This window comes from Nipponia nippon, unplaced genomic scaffold (genome assembly GCF_047370975.1).
Source record: "Nipponia nippon isolate SJK-2023a ecotype South Korea unplaced genomic scaffold, ASM4737097v1 scaffold_13, whole genome shotgun sequence".
Classification (NCBI taxonomy): domain Eukaryota; kingdom Metazoa; phylum Chordata; class Aves; order Pelecaniformes; family Threskiornithidae; genus Nipponia; species Nipponia nippon.
The window spans coordinates 16200630-16220006 of record NW_028262324.1 but is presented as its reverse complement, the minus strand read 5'-3'; the positions used below and the strand labels follow the sequence as shown (position 1 = coordinate 16220006).

The 19377-nt window shown below is 69.8% G+C and overlaps 3 protein-coding genes across 3 annotated transcripts; all 3 read right to left on the bottom strand.

The window, feature by feature from the left end:
• Positions 1–593: 593 nt before the first annotated feature.
• On the bottom strand, positions 594–3536 carry TCF15 (transcription factor 15). Its single transcript, XM_009464244.2, has 2 exons — positions 2909–3536; positions 594–1044 (listed from the first exon to the last, which is right to left on the bottom strand). The coding sequence occupies exons 1-2, from the start codon at positions 3383–3385 to the stop codon at positions 970–972; spliced, it is 552 nt and encodes a 183-aa protein (XP_009462519.1). The 5' UTR covers positions 3386–3536; the 3' UTR covers positions 594–969.
• A 6028-nt stretch (positions 3537–9564) lies between these two features.
• On the bottom strand, positions 9565–11660 carry SRXN1 (sulfiredoxin 1). The gene is made up of 2 exons (XM_009464250.2): positions 11357–11660; positions 9565–11192 (listed from the first exon to the last, which is right to left on the bottom strand). The coding sequence occupies exons 1-2, from the start codon at positions 11615–11617 to the stop codon at positions 10989–10991; spliced, it is 465 nt and encodes a 154-aa protein (XP_009462525.2). The 5' UTR covers positions 11618–11660; the 3' UTR covers positions 9565–10988.
• A 99-nt stretch (positions 11661–11759) lies between these two features.
• SCRT2 (scratch family transcriptional repressor 2) lies at positions 11760–18272 on the bottom strand. The gene is made up of 2 exons (XM_087749956.1): positions 18091–18272; positions 11760–15906 (listed from the first exon to the last, which is right to left on the bottom strand). The coding sequence occupies exons 1-2, from the start codon at positions 18212–18214 to the stop codon at positions 15200–15202; spliced, it is 831 nt and encodes a 276-aa protein (XP_087606082.1). The 5' UTR covers positions 18215–18272; the 3' UTR covers positions 11760–15199.
• Between the last annotated feature and the right edge of the window lie 1105 nt (positions 18273–19377).

Genomic DNA, 19377 nt, shown 5'->3' with positions numbered 1-19377 from the left:
GCCTCAGCCCCACCGTGCGTGGCCGTCGTGGTGGCGGTGACAGTCACGGCGGTGGCGGTGACAGTCACGGCGGTGGTGGCAGTTGCAGCAGTGCTCGCAGTCACAGTGGTAGGGACACTCATGGTGCTGGTGGAGATCATGGTGATGGTGGCAGTCGCGATGATGGTGGCAGTCGTGGTGGCGGTGGCAGCCGTGGCAGTTATGATGTACCAGGCAGTGGGGAAGGCACAAAAGCAGCGACACCAACACCGACCCACTGCCCAGGCACTCGTGGCTGCGGCACGGGGCTGGCAGCGCTGTCCCCATCCCGCGGCACGGCACAGCGCGGACCGTGTCGGGGCTCCCGTAGCCCTTGCAGGGCCAAAGCTGTCAGCAGGGCCTGGGGACGCGGGGACATCGTGTGCCCGGGGTCTCGCCCCACATGGATCCCACTGGGGCCCTCAAGCGCACCCATGGGGAGAGCCGGGACGGTCGTGCTGGCTCCAGCGGCACAGAGCAGCGGTGGGCACAGGGCAGGGGGCCGGGGCCATCTTGAGGACCCCACGTGCTCCCCACCTTGCCCCACGCCGGGGCGGCAGGCAGGCACCGGCCCATCAGAAAAATAAGGTTTATTTTCCAAGCGGCTGCACGTGCACAACCAGCGCCCGCGGGGCCACGACACCTTCCCCCCCCGGAGCGCCTCGACGCCGGCCGCACACGGGCCCCTTCCAGTCCAGCCCCGGGGCGCGGGGACCCCCCTCCCCGGCCCTGCCCTGCGCGGGCAGCCTCGGCCACGGGAGCGTCCTCCCATCCCGCTGCCGGCTCCGGGGCCGGTGTCGGTGCGGTCCCAGCCCGCGGCCCTGGGGCTCAGCGGCTGCCGCCGCCTCGGGCAGGCAGCTCCCTCCCTCCCCGCTCCAGTCTCTGGGGCTGGCGTGCGTGGGCTCCGGCCGGCTCTGCCGCTGTCTCAGGTGGGTGCTGCCGGACCCCGGCTCATCTCCGTGACACTCGCAGGGGGGTCACCCCCCGCACCTTCAGGCAGTTGCCCCCAAGGTCCCTCCGGCCGCCCTGTGGAGAGAAGAGGGGAGAGCTGCAGGCACTGGGGGGTGCCCCGGCTGGGGGGTGCCCCACTCCTGCCCACCGCTGCCCTACACTGGGTCTGCACGGAGGAGCCGCCCTGAAATGGCCAGTGCCCCGGTCCTGGGACGGCTCAGCGCTGCCCAGGACAGACAGACAGACAGGACTGTGCCTGGCGAGTGGCTGGGTAGGTGGCTGTGGGGTGGCTGCTGTGGGGGCACCACCCACGGCCCCATCATCCTATAGGGACACAGCCCCCATGGCTGCTCAGTGCCACCACACTCAGACCCACGGGCAGGGCTGGTGCCACCCCGGGACAGACCCACAGCCCCAGGACAGACCCATAGCCCCAGACAGACCCGCGGCCCTGCTGGGGATGAGGAGGTTCAGCATAACTTCAGCCCAGCACCGCCCAGTATAACCCAGAAGAGACCATCATGGCCCAGGTCTAGCCCAGAAGAGCCCAGTATAACCCAGCATGGCTCAGCAGAGTCCAGGACAGCCCAATTCCAGCCCAGCCCATTTCCAACCCAGCCCAACCCATTTCCAGCCTAGTGCAGCCCAGCATGGCCCAGGACAGCCCAGTTCCAGCCCAGTACAGCCCATTCCTAGCCCAGCCCAGCCCATTTCCAGCCCAGTACATCCCCTTGCAGCCCAGCCCCAGAGCCAGAAGGCGCAGAGCTGTGTCCCGGCCCAGCTCCTGCCGTTGTCCCCAGGGTCCTGGATGCCGCAGGAGCTCCCAGCCCCGGTGCTTCCGTGGGGTCCCCTGGGGGTCCAGCACCATGCCAGCCCCCCAGCTCCAGCCCTGGGGAACAGCCCAGGGACACAGCTCAGCCCTGGCCAGAGGGTCCCAGCCGGGGGCAACTGTGCCAAGGACTGGGGCTGGGGGTCCCCGGGGAGGGCCAGGGAGGCTGCAGAGTCCGGCCAGCGAGGGAGGGAACGGGAGCAGGAGGAGCAATTAAAAATGGAGCAGCAGAAACCGAAAGAGCCGCGAGGGCTGGAGTGTGCCCCATGGCCACACTGCTCGGGGTCGCACATGGGATGGCTCGGGGGTCTCGTGGGGATGGTGGCGGTCCGGCAGCCCCTGCCCACGGCCCTGCCCGGGGGTGCCCATGGGCTGGGAAGCTGTCAGCCCCTCGCCCTGCATCCTGCATGGCCCATCCCAGGGCAGGGGCACCCAGGACCCCAGCGTGGGCAGCGGGATGGGGTCACCACGGGAAAAGTGCCCCCCCGACCTGCAGGGTGCTGGGGGGGGTCAGCCGGGCAGGCAGGGCAGGGCAGAGCAGGGGTTCCCAGCTCAGCCCCCCGCCCCGGGTGGGAGCCGTGCCGGCACCGCCAGCAGACCCAGAGCGGGGCCACGGGATGGGGAGCGCTGCCCGGCCCCCTGTGCGGGGCGTCTGCCGTGCCCTGCCTGTCTCCGTCATGTCAGCGTGCTGCCTGGGACAGCCCTGCCGCAGTGCCTGGGGGGCTGGCGGGGTCGGGGATGGGGTCTGGGATGGGGATGGGGTCCAGGACAGGGATGGGGTCCGGGACAGGGATGGGGTCTGGGACGGGGATGGGGTCAGCCTGCAAGCTCTGAATTCTGCCCCCGGGGCGGCCAAGTGCCCCCAGCACTGGGGTGACTGTTTAACCCCCCGAGACCTCCCGGCCCGAACGGACGTGGGGGAGCAGCCCGGCCCTCTGACGCGAGCGGGAGCTGTGGGCGTGCGGCTACGAGCAGGATTTGGCCGGGAGCAGCCAAAAACTCCAGCGGGGGCTGGAGTCAGAGCCTGCGGTTCTCGTGGGGACGTGCCAAGCCTCCTGCCCCGCTCAGCCCGGGCAGGGGCTGCTGCCCCTATCCCACCGCCCCGCTCACCCCTTTCCGCTGGTTGCTGAGGCAGAAGGTGCAGATGCTGCGGGGCTGCTTGCTGTCCAGGTCGCCCTTGGCCCCGTAGATGGCACTGAAGCAGGGCTGCCCGTCCTCGCAGCCCTCGCCCAGCAGCAGCACGTTGGCCAGGTGGGAGATGTAACTGGAGGCCAGGCGGAGGGTCTCGATCTTGGACAGCTTCCGATCCACCGGCTCGGTGGGGATGAGGGTCCGCAGGGCGGTGAAGGCTGTGTTGACACTCTGGGTCCGGTCCCGCTCCCGCGCGTTGGCCGCCTGCCTCTGCTTCACCATCACCATCGGCCCCGGTTTCCGTGGCAGCTTGCGGCGAGCCTCGGCGCCCTCGCAGCAGCCAAACGACTGGTCCGACGTGTCGCTCTCGCTCCGGTTCTCCTCGTCCTCCGAGAGGATGCTGAGGTCGGGGTAGAGCACACGGGCGGCCACGGGGCGCAGCATGGTGAAGGCCATGGCGTGGCACCCGCCCGCGCCCCCGGCCCTGCTGGGGGGACCCCCCGGGCTGCGGGGAGCCTTCCCCCGCCGGCACGGCTGCGACGGCCGGCTCCGGACGCCTTCCCGCTGCTGCTCCGCTCCGGCGGCCGAGCGGGGCTGGGACGACTGTCTGCGGGGGGAATCGGGATTTATACGGCCGGGGAGGGGCTGGCGCCGGAGCCCACCCCCAGCCGGCCCCCCGAGCCGCCGGCCAGCGGCCAGCGTCCTCGCCCCAGCCCGCGGGAGCCAGCGCTGGCTCCGGCCACGGGCCTGGCCCTGCTCCGGCACGCCGGCATGGCCGCAGGCACCTTGCACCCAGAGCCGGGCTCCAGGTGGTGCCCATGGTGGTACCAGACCCTGGCGGTGCTGCCAACAGTGCCAGAGCCACCGCACGGCGAGCATCCCTGCGCCACAGCCCTCGGTCCCCAGTGCCTGCAGAGCGCTGCCGCATGCAGTGCCAGCCCGTGGGCAGCGTGTCCCCAGCCCCTGCCCAGCTGTGCCCTGCCAGCCCCGGGTCCCGCGCAGGGCGGCACAGGGTGAGGATGGGGCACGGGAGATGGGATGGGGCAGGTACCCGGGAGCAGGTGGCACCAGTGCGGTTCCCGGGGCGTTTATCGGATGGGATGCCAGTGCCCGGCCAGAGGACGCACTGCTCCCTGCACCCCACCATGCCCCACTGGGACGGGGTCTGTCCCAGGAGGATGCTCGGGGTGGGCAGGGAGCCCCGAGGGCAGGCAGCCCCGTGGGGATGCTCTGCACCCCTCGCCCCTCTGTCCCCAGGGCATGGCACCCCACCTGCCCGCTGTGGGAGCAGACAGGGGGACATGGGCAGGGGCACGGGCAGCATTGCAGGCAGCACTGCCAGGCAGCCAGGAGCATTTCCTCCCGCCTGGGAGGAAGGTGTGCGCCGGCAGTGGAAACACGGCGTCTTTTCCTGCAAGGGGAGAGCTGAGCTGGCAGCAGCGGGAACCACCGGCATCCCGGGCAGGGCTGGGGGTGTCCCCCAACCCGCAGCTGGGTTCCGGTCCTTTCTGGGCACCCAGTACCACTGGTGATGGCCACCCACTGCTCCCCCTCACCAGGGAGGTCTGTGTGGGTCCCCCCTGGCCCCAAGCCCGGCACCCCCAAAAGCAGGCAGGGGGACAGCCAGCTGAGCCGAGCAGGCAGGAGGCTTCCTGCCTGCCTTCCTCCCCGGCCCGTGGCCAAGCGGAGGTCGGCTGCTCAGTGATGCTCCGGGCACGGCAGGTCAAGCAGCAAAGGCAAACGGAGGGCAGGACCCAGCTCCCGGCGGATGGTCCCAGGGCTGCTGGGGATGTGGCCCCAGGGCCTGGCAGTGGCCATGGTGCCAGCCCGTGCCAGCTGTGGTCCCCACCTGGCCACTGGCCCCACAGCCAGAGGGAGATGCCGGGGAGAAGTCTCTAGCTAAGGAGGCAAAAAGGGCCAGCTTGGGGCTTGCGGGGGCTGGGATGGCAGCCATGGGATGCAGTGGGCATGTGGCAAACCCCGGAGCAAGGTGGTCAATGGGGGGACCTGTGGGGCCATGGGATGGGGGGGCATCATGTCCCACTACGCCCCACAGTCAGAGCCCTGTGGCTGCGGGACCGGAGCGTGCAAGGTGGCTCCCAGACCGGTGGGTCCCCCCGGGGCTCTCCCTCTGCGTGCCAAGGCTGCTGGGACCGTGGCAGGGGTGGCCGTGCTCCCTGGCACCGGTACTGGCACCGGTTCGCTGCCTGCCCGGCCCGGCAGGCTGTGAGCAAACGGCTGCTCTCCCCCCTGCGGGGCGCAGGCAGCCCCTCACCGCCGGGACCCCCTGCCCTGTTTTCCTTCACCATTTGTCTGCCTGCGCAGAGCCCGTAAATCACGCGGCAGGGGGAGAGGGCCGCGCCGGGGGCCAGAGGTCCCACTGGGGCTGGGGGCGTGCAGGGCCGCCATGGGGACGTGTCCCTTGCCGGCTCCGTCCCCTGCTGCCTCTCACTGTGCATTGGTCCCCGCGAGGGACCCAGACCCTCTCCGGGCCCTGGCAATAGCCCCTGCCTGGGCGCAGACCGGGGGCCGTTTCTGCCCCACAGAGGCGCCCGGCGCAGAGCTGGGGATGGGCAAGCCCTTGGCAGGGAGCAGGCAGGTGCTTGCGTGGAGAGAGGAGCCCCCGCTCTCTCCCCGGCGTCCCGCTGGGCTGCGGCTGGGGGGCCGCGGCAGCCCCCGGCCCTGACAGGCGGCAAGACGGATGGCAGGGGCTGTGTACTCAGCTGCGGCCGCCCCACACATGGCCGCCAGCTGACGGGGATGGGCTGGGGGCAGAGCCCGCGCCCGGGGCCCAGCCGAGCTGCCCCGGGGTGTTTCTGGGGGGCATGGCCACGCGTGGGGTGCTGGTGGCCTGTGCTGCTGCGGTGGAGGATGGGCACTTGGGGACGCAGGCGGGGAAGGAGCTTTGGAGATGGCTCAGTGTGGAGCATACGTGTGCATGCGTGTGCACGCGTGTGCATGCGTGTGCACGAAGGAGCGTGTATGGATGTGCATGTGTGCATTGGCATGGATGTGCAGCTGTACACATGTACGTGTGTGTGCATCCATACGTGTGTGTGGATGTGTATGGATATATGTGAGTATGGGTGTGTGTACACAGTTGCACGCGTGTGTGAGTATGGGCATGCATGTGTGGGCATGCGCGTGCTGGTGCATGCAGCAGGTCTGTGTGTGCACGCCGCCATGTGCACCCCGCCTGCCACCACCTCCCGCTGCAGGGAGCTCCCCAGCTTGGCACGCGCGTGTGCGTGTACGACCACCCCCCTGCCAGGCCCTACACGTGGGAGGACGGACGGACAGAAGGAGCCACGGGAGCCATGGGAAGCAGCAAACGCTGCCTGCTCCCTGCCTGTCCAGCTGCCAGCTGCCTGCGGATGCCGCTGCCGCTGGGGCGGGAGGACGCGCGGCAGCAGCCAGGTTTTCCTGTGCTGCCCGCGGGCGCGTGGGACAGGACGTGCGTCCCCGTGCCTGGACCCCCCGGCCCCCCTGCCACCGAGCGCCTCGGGTCTGACTCAGCCGGGCGGCACGAGGCGCAGCCGGGGGCCGCGGCGTCGCAAACCTCCCGCCGGTTGCCGCGCTGCGCGGCCGACTTGAGCGGGTGCCAGGACGCGGTTGTGTTTGGCATCACGGCTCTCCCAGCTGATCCAGCCAAACAAACCGGCTGCCGGGCCGAGGGCTGCTGTCCCGGGAGAGCGGTGCAGCCCTGGGCAGGAGCGGGCAGCACCGGGCGGCGGGTCGGGCATGCATGGCGGGCAGGGGCGGACGGGACTCTGCATGGGACACGTGGCATGGAGAGGACGTGGCCTGAGCATGGGGTCGCAGCCACGGCCCCAGCCCGACCTGCCAGGCACCCCCAGGTGCCGGCTGGCCAGCGGGGGGGCACCCCTGGGGTCGGGGTGCTGGGCACCCCAAGGGCTGGGTCCTGCCTCCGCTGGCGGGGAAATGCCCCCCGCCCCCCGCTCCGGGGAGTGTTTATCTGCGAGGTGATACTTAAGTGTAAGAAAATAAACAGGGAGCAGATGGGCCGGGGGGCCGGGGCTGCCCCCAGCCCCACGGGGCTGCTCCGGCCCTGCTGGGAAAACACTGCTGCTGGCGAGGCAAATGGATTCCAGACCTGCGGCAACGCCGGCACATGTGGCCACCAGGACACCGGGCCTGACCCTGCTGAGCCCCGGCAAAGCAGCGCTGGACCAAGCCGATGTGTCCTATCTCATCCCACCCCACCCCATCCCATCCATCCCATCCCATCCCATCCCATCTCATCCCGTCCCACCCCATCCCATCCATTCCACCCCATCCCACCCCATCCCATCCCATCCATCCCACCCCATCCTGCCAAGACCCTGCTTGCCTGCAGCCCCTGGCGCAGCGGGATGTCCAGGACCAGCCCCTCTGACTGGAGCTCCCCAGTTCAGGCCAGCGAGGCTGGCGCCTGGCTGAGGTGCCCCATTGCAGGCGAGCTCGGGGAGCATTGCCCCGCTGGCCCGGGGCATGCAGCATCCGAGCCCAGCCGCTTCCAGCTGGGACAGGGGCTTGTCCAGGGGGTGGCTGTCCCTGCTTGCCAACACAGGGAGACCAGGGCTGGCAAACCTGGGAGCCCCTGGAGCCCCCCTGGGTGGGGAGGAACAGCGAAACGGGCTCAAGGGGCGTTGTGAAACCTTTTGGGGAGCAGGAGCATTTCCCAGGAGAGCAGCCCCTGCCCTTGGGAGAGGTCCCTGCCTGACCCCGCCGGGGTCGGGGCTGCGGCAGGGTGTCCTGGCGGGTCCCCGGGGCAGCGTGGGGAGCCCCAGGCCCCCTCCGCCTGCCGGGCTGTACCCGCAGGCCGGGGCTGCTGGTCTGGAAGGCATTACACGCCTGTCGCGCGGGGAAGTCTGTCCCAGTTCCGGAGCCGGGACCCCCCCCACCCAGCCTGGGCCGGGGGGAGCCCACAAAGCCCCTTTGTTCCTGCCCTGGAACGAATGGATTGGAGGCAGCCGGGATCGGCTGTCAGCCGGCGACACAGGAGACCCCGCGGGTCAGGCAGAGGGAAGGGGGACAGGTGGAGGGATGCAGAGATGGACAGACAGAGCTGACGCAGAGATCGCTGGCTCTGGCGAGACCCGCTTCTGTGCCAGGCGTGCCAGGTTGTGGCACTGGCAGCACCGGCTGGGGGCTGGAGACCAGCTCACGCTGCCTGCACCGTGCCAGCCCTGGGGATGTGCCAGTCAGCCCCCAAGATGCTCACCCAGCCCCTTGGCCACAGCAGCCGGTCCTGGCTCCCAGCCAGCGCCACCGAGCCCTGGGAGCGGCATCCCGGGGCACCCGCGGAGCTGGCACAGATGTCCTGGAGCTGTTTGCAGGGGATGGAAGGCTGGAAGAGCGGATCCTGCAGTGGGTCCTCCGGCTGGAAGAAGCCCCTATGGGGTGCAGGGAGAGGGGGTTGCAGGACCCGGGCAGCCTCGGTTCATCCCCACTTGTGGGGTCCCAGCTCTGCCGAGCTGCCTCACACCCGGCTCCCTTTGTAAGGGGCACAAACCTGGGGAGAGGGGGCGAGCAGAGCCCACGGGAGATACCCAGCCCCGGGGGCACAGCCCAGGGTTTGGGCAAAAACCGGTCCCTGCCATTTGAGGGCACCTTGGCGATGCTCTGTGCTGCCGCAGGAGCTGCCACCTCCTCCCTTTCCCCCGCCCGCCGACTCTCTAACAAGAGGAAGCTTTTTAGCACGCCACAATTCTTCGGAGAAATTTATGGCCCATCAGGGAGCTGCAGACCAGGGCTGCTCTCTCCGTGAACGCTTGCAGGCCTTCCTCCCGGCGGAGAGCGGCTTTGATGCGGCACATGCAGCTCCGCCGCGCCGGAGTCTCCCTCCGGCCCCTTCCCTCGCCGGAGGCGAGGGAAGGGGCCGGAGGGAGACTCCGGCACATCAGCCCCAAGCCCACCCTGCCCTTCCTCCCCAGCGGCTCCTGCGGAAACACCGTGCTGGCAGGCAGCAGCTGCCCGGCAGAGCTGGTGCCCACGGGGGCCGGGTCCTCCTCCCAAACCCTCTCCCCAGTCTGTTTCTGCCCTGGGAGGACAGGATCCGTGCAGGGAGGAGCGTGGCCGAGAGGGCAGAAGCATCTGGCTGCGGTTCTTGTCCCAGTCCTGCCGCTGACTCACAGCGCAGTGGGGTGAGTCAGTGGCCTTTCCTCTCCCTGGACCGCGGTTCCTGGCTCAGAGGGACACCGAGACACCCGGGGGATGCTCAGGGCGGTTTTTCCAGCCTGCACATGGGGTAAAGACGTGGCGTTTGCAGAAATGACAGCATCCCAGCATGGCAGGACTGCATGCGCTGCCACAGCCGGGCCAGAGCTGCCCTTGACTTCAGCTGCATCCCAGTGTGGTCTGGCAAAGCATCCATTCCCAGCACAGCATCCAGCCCCCAGCACAGCATCCAGCCTGAATAAAGCATCCAGCCCGAATACAGCATCCAGCCCCTCACAGACCCTCCATCCCCCAGCAAAGCGTCTGTCCCTTTGCAGAGCATCTGTCCCTGTCCCGTGTGCCCGCAGCCGCCGCTCTCACAGCTGCCAGGTCTCCATGCCATGCCGTGCCGTGCCGTGCCGTACCGCTGCGTACCTGCTCCCAACCCCAGCATCCCCCAGCGCCGGGCCCCGGAGTCACGAGGGTTTGATCACCTTTATTCCAGGTGCAGCAGTGGGTGTCCCCACCACACCATTTTGGAGATGTCCCCCACGGAGAAGGGGACCACGGGACGTGTCCAGGGATGGGGGCAGGCACAGCCCAGGGTCCTCCCGATCCGGGCACAGGGTGAGCCCAGAGTCGCTGGGGGAGGCCTGGGGACTGGCTGTGCCTCCTCCCGGTATGGCTGTGTCCCGGTTTGGCTGTGTCCCAGTTTGCCTGTACCCCTTCCCAGTTCAGCTGTGCACTGGATGGGCTGTGACCTGGCCCAGTTCCAGTGCGCCCCGGTTCAGCCCGTCCCGTCTCGGTTCAGCCATTCCTGGTTGAGCTGTGCCCTGGTTGAGCCTGTCCCATCCTGTCCTGGTTCATCCTATCCTGGTTCAGCCTGTCCAATCCCGGTTCATCCCGTCCCAGTCCGTCCTGTCCCAGTTCGTCCTGTCCTGGTTCATCCTGGTCCATCCCAGTTCATCCCATCATGGTTCATCCCGTCCTGATTCATCCCATCCCGTCCTGGTTCATCCCATCCCAGTTCATTGCATCCCATCCCGATTCATCTCATCCTGGTTCATCCCATCCCGGTCCATCCCATTCTTGTTCCCGTCCCGGTTTATCCCAGTCCATCCCATCCCGGTTCATCCCGTTCCCATCCCAGTTCATCCTGTCATGGTCTGCCCCATTCCTGTCCTGGTTTGTCCTGGTTTATCCTGCTCCATCCCAGTTCATCCCGGTCCGTCCTGGTCCATTCCGGTTTATCCCGTCCCGTTTCCTTCCCAGTTCATCCCATCCTGGTTCGTCCCGTCCAGTCCCAGTTCATCCAGTCCCTGTCTGTCCTGTTCCCATCCCGTTCCCATCCTGGTCCATCCCGGTCCATCCCGTCCCAGTTCATCCTGTCCTGGTCCATCCTGTTCCCGTCCCAGTTCGTCCCGGTTCATCCTGGTCCATCCTGGTTCATCCCGTCCCGGTTCGTCCTGTTCCCATCCCGGTTTATCCCGTCCCGATTCATCCCGTCCTGTTCATCCCGGTCCGTCTCGTCCTGGTCCCGTCCCGGTCCGTCCTGGTCCATCCCGTTCCCATCCCGTTCCCTTCCCGGTCCCATCCCGGTCCCATCCCGGTCCCATCCCGGTCCCGTCCCGTCCCGGCGCAGCGCGGCACAATAGCGCCACCTGCCGGCCCCGCCGCGCCGCCCCGGTCGCCTCCCGGTTCCAGCGAGTCCCGGCCCCATCGCGGCCGGAGGGGCGCGGGGAGACCCCGGGGCCGCGGGGACCCCCCAGGGCCGGGGCCCCTGACCCCAGCCCCACCGGAGCCTCACGGGGACCCGGGATCAGGCGCAGCTCAGCCCACCGGGACCTTGCGGCCCCCCCACCGGGCAGCGCGGGGCCGTGCGTGCCCCGGGGCCACCGGGCTAGCGCAGGTGGGGCGTGGAGGAGCCCAGGTAGGTGCGGAGGTCGCTGAGGGTGGAGGGGATGATCTTGGCGGGGATGGTCTCCCGGTTGAGTGCCCTGTGGGCGGCGAAGCGGTGGCAGCCCCCGAAGGAGTAGAAGTAATCGCCCCCCTGGCTGCCCTTGATCCAGAGCACGTCGATGGGGGGCACCCGCTCGGGGTCCTCCTGGGAAGAGGGAGACCCCCGAGAGCAACGCACGCCCCGGCACCCCGCGGCACCCCCCGACCCCCCTGTGCCGGGGCCTCGGTGCCGTGAGCTTCCCCGGCGGTGCCCCCCAGGGTGGCGTGGGTCGGTGCAGGGGTGGCTGCCCCCGCCCCCCCGGGGCTCACCTGCAGGGTCTCCACCAGGCTCTGCACCTTGCCTGGCTCCAGCTCCGCGGGGATGGGCCGGATGAGGACCCGCATGGGCACGTTGTGCACGGCCGAGATGTGCTGCGTGTGGATGCTCTGGTCCCCAGGCTCCGCCATGGCTGCTGCCGCGACCCGGCCTCGTCCTTCCTCCTGCCCACCCGACCGAGCCCGCCGCTCCGCCCCGAGCAGCGCAGCACCCAGCCGGGCCCCTCTTCTTCCTCCTGGGCTGGCCATCGCCATCGTCACCACCACCGCCCCGCCGTTTTGCAGAGTCACAGTGAAGGGGCAGGCCAGGCAGGGCTGGGCTGCCGGGACCGGTGCCAGCGCTGGCTGGCCTGCTGCCAGCGCCTCTCTGCCCCGGCGAGGCTGTGGTCGGGGCCGCCCTCGGCTCCCCTTGGCACGCAGTGGCGGAGCCCCCGCCAAGGCTGCTCCGTGGCCTGGGGGTCCCCGTCCCACCCCGGGGCTGTCCGGGGGTCTCTGATCCTGCCAAGCCGTGCCAGGGCTCTAAGGATCTGTGTGTGGCGTCTCAGCCAGCAGCTGGGATGTGCCCGCCACCTGCCTGGCCATGCCAGGACCGTGTCCCCACCCCAGAGCCCCCCGCCGCTGCGCTGACACCCACGGGGCCCTTAGCGAGGAAGAGGCATCATGGAACAGCCCCAGAGCTGAGCAGCGGAGCACGGATGCTCTGCGGCCGGGCAGACCCCGTGGTGCTCCAGCCCCGAATCTTTCTAGGTCATTTCTCCAGCTGGAGGAGAGGCTCCCAGCAAGAACTGGGTCTCCCACCCCACCGGCTGCCGGAACCGGGGCAGCCTGCATCCATAGTGGGGCCATGGCACTGGCAGAGGCTGCTCCCAGCCCCCTTGCCCGGCTCGCAGGGGGCACGGAGGGTCCCCAGCCCCAGTGCTGACTCAGAAACAGGCTGGGTGACTCACTGCCTGGTGCCAGGGCCGGTGATGGTGACGGTCAGGGACAGGCTCGCGAGGCTCTGGGATGATCTTTTTGTAGGATGAATTGGGCGATGACTTTGCAGGTGAATGACTGTGCTCCCGCCTGCGGGGCAGCACTGATGTCACCCGGAGCGCAAGGCTCAGCGAGGGCTTTGCTGATGAGCTGGAGGCCGAAAATAATTTGCCCTCCCTCTTTGGCACCCATCGGTGGGGAAGGCAGCGAGAGGGGCGGGGGGCAGGAGCGCGGGCTCTGCTGGGTTGCTCCCACTGCCCCTGACCTGTGCCTGCACGGGCGGGAGCGGCTGCGAATGCGACGGCAGCCAAAATCAAATTGGCTCACCAAACCCTTCCCGTCCGGTGCGGCCAAGCCCTGGGGGTGAGGCTGGGGGTGCGTGAGCGTCGCTGGGCATCCCCCGGGCTGCCCGCCGGGCTCCCTGCTCTGCTGCCGGCATTTCGCACGGCGCTTTACTTCCAGGTCAGTGCTCTGCCGCTGCTCGCGGCCTCCCTGGCGCTTTCGCAAGCCGGGGGGCATTACAATGTGTGAAGTTGTCTGGCTGCTGCCCACCAGCTGCCCGGGGCTGGCAGGGCAAAGTGGGCAGCGCCGGGTGCTCCGGGTGCGTCAGCTGCCCCGCTCCCCGCCGGCTGCCGGGGCATCTCCACCCCTTGGTTTGGGGCAGATGTTTTCTCCCCGATGCGCCTGCCCAGGGCTGCCCTTGGGTGCGGGCACAGGGCACCGCGGGACGGGCAGGCCGGCAGCTCACGTGCCACCACCCGCCTCCGCCTGTACAAATCCTCCGAGACACACGGTTAGTGGCAGAAATCCCTTTTATATCCCTGAATTGCGTTACAAGTAATACTGCGGGCGGCCGGTTCTCAGTAGACTTGTCTTACTGGGAGCTGTCGAGTACAAAACCTGGCAGAAAAAAATCTATCATGCACGGAAAATTATTGCTGTAGTATCTGCTATTTACAGTATAGACAGGGGCAGAGGCGCGGTGCTGCCGCGGAAAGGCGCCGGCATCGCGGGGAAAGCCTGAACCGCTGCGTTCCTCGCTGGTGGGGTGCCTGCGTGGCCACCGTGCTCTTCCCCTGCGCAGGGGTGCGGGCGCGTGGCCACCATGCCACAGCAGCGAGGACCGTGACAGGGGCGTCCCCGGGAGGCATCGAGCCCGCAAGCCATGGCCGTGCCAGCATGCGGGGAGCGTGCGGACGCCGAGGCGGCAGGAGGAAGACGGTGCAGGGAGGAAGACGGTGCAGGAAGACGGTGTGGGGGTATGCGAGTGTGGCCCCGCGGGGGTGCCGGGCTGAACCCCGAAGGTGTCGGGGACCGGCACGGGACAATGGGGCCATGGCAGCTCGCAGCCCGAGGTAGGAAGCGGAGGCACGGGTCGGGCCCCGCTCCGGGATGCCGCGCACGCGGCGCTCGCTCCGGGGCCGGTGCAGGGATGCTCCGCCGGGAGGTTGCATAGAATGGCTGGTTTGTCCCCACCGGGCTGGCGCGGGGCAGGGAGCAGAGCAGGAGTCTGTGGCAGCGAGGAAGACGAAGGAGAAGGGCTTTGCCTTTGGGGGAGGCTTGCAGGGCATGGAACCCGGGCTGCTGGGCCAGCTCGTGCCCTCCTGCCTCCGTGCCCGCCGCACGGTCCTCTCTCGGGGTCCTGTCCCCGTCCGTGTCACCGTGGCTGTGTCCTGGGCACGGCGGCTCCGCTGCAGCTCTGCCACCTCCTGCGAGCTGGCACTGGCACGGCCCTGCCAGTCTTGGCAAATAAATAGTGAAAAGCGTAAGTTATAAATAATATAAATAAGAACGTTTAAATAGACTCACCCAAACTTTACGGCTACATTGACCCCCTCCTCCTGAGCGCAGGCGGGGGGCGATGGCGAGGGGGCCGGGAGCCGGCCGGGGAGGGGGCCGGGCAGAGGCTGGGGGTGCGCGGGGGGCGGTTGGGGTTTCAGTGCTGCCCCAGGGCTTGGTCTCCAGCCCAGCCACCAGCGTGGCCGTTTGCCCAGCGAGGGGGGCTGCACCTGCCTGGGGGGGGCTGTTCCCCAGCCCATTGCCGTGGCGGGGGCCAGTCGTGCCTGCCCGAGCCGGGAGCCGGCAGGGGACGCATCCCACGGGTCTCTACCGGGCGCCCCTTGCTCTTCCCCTGACTCTGGGGCTGCGGAGCCGTGGCGCCAGGGTGAGCGCCGTGCCATGGGGCCATGTCCCGTGGGACTGTGCCAGGCAGGGGGGCATCGGGGTGCCCCAGGGCCCGGGTGGTGGCTGCGGGCACCCCAGCCTCCAAGGGTGACTGACAGCCCTGCCCTCCGTCAGCCGCACCGTCCATCAGTCCCGCCGAGCCGTCAGTCGTACCGGCCCATGGTCCTGGCTGAGTTAGGGTCAAGGTGAGGTTTTGCTCCTGGGGGGAGCAGAAAAGTGTCTTTTCTCCCCTGGGATCCCCCGGGAGGAGAAGCAGCAGCTCTAAATAAATAATAGTAATAAATTAAATAAATAGAAGTGAAAGTCACGAGCTGGGGGAGGAAAGTCTCTCCTGGGTCTGGAAGAGGTCCCCAGGCGAGTCCCCCGCAGAGAGACCTGCCTGGCTGCGGGGGGGCTCGGGGACCCGTGGGCGAGGAACCGGGCCGCTGCGGGCCTGGCCGGATCCGGCCCATCCCAGGGAGCGCTGGGGCACCCTCCTCCCGGTGGGGAGTGAGTCTGCGGGGATGTGTCCTCCAGCCACGGCACAGCCACAAACTGGCCGGCTGCAGCTGCAGGAGTGCTGGCACGGGGACTGGGACCGGGACTGGGACCGGGGCGGGGATGGGGGATGAGGACAGGGATGGGGCTGAGGACAGGGATGGGGATGAGGATGGGGATGTGCCACAGTGGGCTGGGGGGCTAGTTCCCTATTGCACAGCTGTGTTCGGAGCCCTTGAAGCAGGCGGACTCGTAGTGCTTGTTGAGGTACGACTTGAGGGCGAAGGTCTTCTCGCACTGCTTGCACTTGTAGTGCTTGAAGGCGGAGTGGGTCTGCATGTGGGCACGCAGGTTGGAGCGGTCGGCGAAGGCTTTCCCGCAGTGGGAGCAGCCGAAGGGCTTCTCCCCGGTGTGCGACCGCATGTGGCCCTGCAGCAGCCAGGGCCGGCTGAAGGCTTTGCCGCACACGTCGCACTTGTGCTTGAGGTTGTGGGTGAGGACGTGCATGGCCAGGGCGGGCATGGAGACGTAAGCCTTGCCGCAGGTCGGGCATTTCCTCGCCATCTTGCTGTCCAGGCTGCGGTGGGTCTGCTTGTGCCGGCTGAGGTTGGAGGAGGTGGCGTAGGTCTTGCCGCACTCGGGGCAGGAGTGACGGTGGCTGCCGCGGCGCTGGCTCTCGCTGCGCCGGCGCGACCGCCCGTCCGTGATGAAGAAGGCGTCCATGGAGTAGCTGTCCGTCACCGCTGCCTCCCCGTTGAAGTAGCGGGCGGAAAAGCTGGACTGGGGGCTCTCGGGGTCGCTGTACTCCTCGTGGCCAGGCGCGTAGGCTGGGTCCGGCGGCGGTGGCGGCAGACCCTGCTTCTTGTCGGTGTCGTAGCCAGCGGGTGCCAGGCAGTGCTGGAGGTACCCTGTGGGACGACACAGCGGGGTCACCGTCGCTCTGGGCCAGCCCCACCGGGGACGGGGGAAAGCCACGAGCCAAAAATGCCCCTTGGGGGCACAGAACGGGGGCTGTCCCCCCCCCACCGGTCCCTGTCCCCGCTCAGCCCCGGGGGCTGCCCCTGAGCACCAGAGCTGCCCCATCTGCACAGGGGCTGAGCCTGCCCAAGCTCCTGTCCGCATCTGCCGGCAGGATGGGTCCCATCCCGTGGGGCTGCCCTGGGTGGGAGCCGGGGCTGCGGGACGCCCAGCTGCGCCTGCCGGGGTGCCGCCCCGCTGCCCCGGCCGCAGGCAGCCCCCGGGGGCCATTAGCCGCCAGGCAGCTGTTGGTGCCGGGAGCCTCATTGTTCACCGGGGCAGGCGCCGGTAATGAGCTCTGCTCCGTCCACCTCCTCGCCTCCAGAAATGCGGGGCGGCCGGGGCGAGGGGGAAGAGGCAGCGCAAAGGGGCTGGGAACGGCCCCCCCCGTCCCCCCGTCCCCAGGGACGGGGCAGCACCCGTAGGCCAGCAGCACCGGGGCCCTGGGTTCCCACCGAGGAGAGGGACCCACGGCCCCCCAGGGGCAGAGCGGGGCCCGAGTGCTGCTCCAGTAGTGTCACCCCCGTGTGACATTGGTGCAGGTCTGCTCATGGCCCCCCACTCTGCCAGGTGTCCCTGACCATGGCAGAGTGGGCGCCACATGGGCGTCCCCATCCCTCCATGCTGGCACACGAAGGTCACGGCGGCAGGAGCAGCGCAGCCCCTGTTGGGCTAGCGGCCAGTGACCCTGTGGGACACGCTGCCACCTCGGGTCCCCCAAACCAGTCCCGGTGGTCTCCTGCCCTGTGCAGGCTGGCCCTCGCCAGCCTCTTCAGAGGACACGTCCCTGCTGTTGGTGACAGCAGGGGCAGTCGGGGGTCCGGGGTCGGTGCATGGCCAGGCTCACCCATGGACACCCCACCCCAGCTGCGGCCCAGCGTCCCCTAAATCCAGCGCCCCCCCCCGGGACCCCCCGTCCCCCTGCCCTGCTGACCCTGCCCGGGGTGAGCGGCTGCTGCCGTTCGGCCCACGGGAGGCTGGGGGTGTCCGTGGTGGGGAGGGGGCCGCGCGGCGGGGACGGAGCTCGGCCCCCCCGTCCCCCCGCACCGTGCTGACAGCGCGGTCGCGCGGGCTGTGCAGAAAGCGCTCTGCTCAGCAATTTCTCACGCTGCCTCCGAGCATGCAGCAAGGTTATTTCCAGGAGAGCAGCGTCGGCAGCTTCTGCCCAGCTGCAGCGCATCCCTCCCCCACCGGCTCCCAGCTCCCGACGGGGGGGAGCAGAGGGCCCCCCCGGGCCTCGCACCCCTGTCCCTGGCAGGGAAAGCCCCCCAAGGGCTGGGGAGCAGCGAGCAGTTAGAAACGGGGGGACAAGCAAGGCAGCGGTCGGGCAGCCTTGGCTTGTGCGTGGCTGGATCAGGCCCATCCCCGCACCCAGATCAGCCTCCCGGTCCCCAGCAGCCGGGACCCCCCCAGCCCACGGCTCGGGACGGACGCCCCCGGCCCCCTCTTCCAGGACGGGTCCCTGGGCCGCCCCATCGCGGGGCTCTGCCGAGCCCGGGGGACTCCCAGAGTCCGGCTCGGTGTCCCCTGGCAGGACGGGGCTCCGGGGACCCCGGCCTCCCCCAGCCCAGCTCTTCGCACCTCTCCCGGCCGTGCGGGGAGGGGGCTGCCCCCCGCCTCCCCCCCCGTGCCCCGGGGAGGCGACGGCCCCCTCCGCGCTCCCGGGGGGGCTCGGGGCACCGCTGCGAACAATGAAACCCGCAGGCACGGCAAGGCTCCCGCTCCCCCCGCCGCCCCCCGCGGCCTGTGGCCGCCCCCTCCCCCCAAATGAACTTGTGGTGGGAAGGAGCCGGCCCCGCCGCACCCCGCGCTGCCCACGGGGCTGCCGCTGTCACGCAGGGGATGCTTCCCCAAGGAGCAACTTCGGCAGGGGCCGCTGGCCCCGGAGCGGGGGGGGGAGGCGAGGAGGGACCCCCCCCCCCCGCACCCCCCGCACGACGCCCGGCTGCGGGACACAACGCCGGGGCCCCCCCGCCCCCTCCGGCCCCGCGTCCCCCCGGCCCCCGCGCTGCCCCGCCGGGCGCACACACAATAGCGGCGGGGGGGCCCCCCGGAGCCCCCGGCCCCGCACTCACCATCGCCGGCGGCGGGGCCCGGCAGCGCGTAGGGGGGCTCCAGGGGGGCGTAGGGGGGTCCGGGGGCCCCGGCGGCCGGGAACGCCTCCGCCTTCAGCTTCTTCACCAGGAAGGAGCGGGGCATGGCGGGGCCGGGCCGGCGCCCTCAGCACTGGACAGCTCCGGTACCGGCACCGCCACCGGCCCCGCCGCCGGCCCCCGCCCCGCCCCGGCCCGGCCCCGCGCTGCTCCCGGCGCTCCGGCCCCGGCTGTGCGGGCGGCGAGGTGCGGGGAGCCGAGTGCGAGGGGCGGGCAGGCAGGCAGGCAGGCAGCAGGGCGGCGAGGAGGAGGAGGAGGAGGAGGTGGAGGAGGAGGGAAGGAGGAGGAGGAGGAGGAGGAGGAGGAGGGGGAGGAAGGCAGGCGGAGGGGGGGGGAGGGGGCCGCTCCACCCCACCGCGCCCGGAGCCCCCCCGGAGCCCCCCGAGCCGGCGGCAGCGCCGGGCGCCCCGGGCATCACGGCAGCGCGGGGTCCCCGCTCCCTCCCCCCGGGCCCCCCCCCCGGCCACGGACAATGGGGACACGCGGGGACGGGGAGGGGGGGCCGCACCGCTGCCTCCCACCGCCTTTGTCTCCCTGCCGCCAGCCCCCGGGGCCTGCGAAGGACGGGGCTGCGGGGCGGGGGTCCCCGTCCCCGTCCCTGGCCCCATCCCTGGCCCCTGTCCCTGTCCTTGTTCCTTGCACCTTTCTCCTGTCCCTACCCTCATTCCCCTTTTCCTGTCCCTGTTCCCTGTCCCCATTCCTGTCCCTCTTCCCTGTCCTCATCTCTGTCCCCATCTCTGTCCCCTGTCCCCACTGACCCTTTTCCCTTGTTCCTTCCCCTGTCCCTTGTTCTCTGTCCCCATCCCTGCCCCCTCTCCCTTGCCCCCACCCCATTCCTCTTCCCTCTCCCTTTTCCCACCTTCTCCCCTTTTCCCATGTCCCCATGCCCATCCCTGCCCCCCTGGGAAGCGCCGTGACCTTCGCAGCCCACAACAATAGCCGGGCTCGTGGCGGTGCATTGTTCCCTCCCGGAGCCCCCGCTCCCCCGCCTCCCCTCGCCACCGCTCCGCTGCCGCCCTCCCCGGAGCAGGATGAGGCCCCGGTCCTGCAGGCAGGCAGTGGCCCCGGGGCTGGCTGTCCCTGGGGCTGTGCTGGCCAGGGGCTGGTGGGTGACACCAGGACCTGGCTGGCAACGGGCCCTGCTCTCCCCTCTCTCCCCTGGGTGACACCGAGAGCGTGGCAGCACTTAGCGAAGGACAGTCCCTCATC

Bases quoted from the DNA above. Each gene is read 5' to 3' on its own strand.
- TCF15 (XM_009464244.2), bottom strand. From the start codon at position 3,385: ATGGCCTTCACCATGCTGCGCCCCGTGGCCGCCCGTGTGCTCTACCCC. The intron at 1,045-2,908 runs GTGAGCGGGGCG...TTCTCTCCACAG, and splicing joins TCAGCAACCAGCGGAAAGGG to GGCGGCCGGAGGGACCTTGG.
- SRXN1 (XM_009464250.2), bottom strand. From the start codon at position 11,617: ATGGCGATGGCCAGCCCAGGAGGAAGAAGAGGGGCCCGGCTGGGTGCT. The intron at 11,193-11,356 runs GTGAGCCCCGGG...CCCTCTTCCCAG, and splicing joins GCCTGGTGGAGACCCTGCAG to GAGGACCCCGAGCGGGTGCC.
- SCRT2 (XM_087749956.1), bottom strand. From the start codon at position 18,214: ATGCCCCGCTCCTTCCTGGTGAAGAAGCTGAAGGCGGAGGCGTTCCCG. The intron at 15,907-18,090 runs GTGAGTGCGGGG...GTCGTCCCACAG, and splicing joins GGGCCCCGCCGCCGGCGATG to GGTACCTCCAGCACTGCCTG.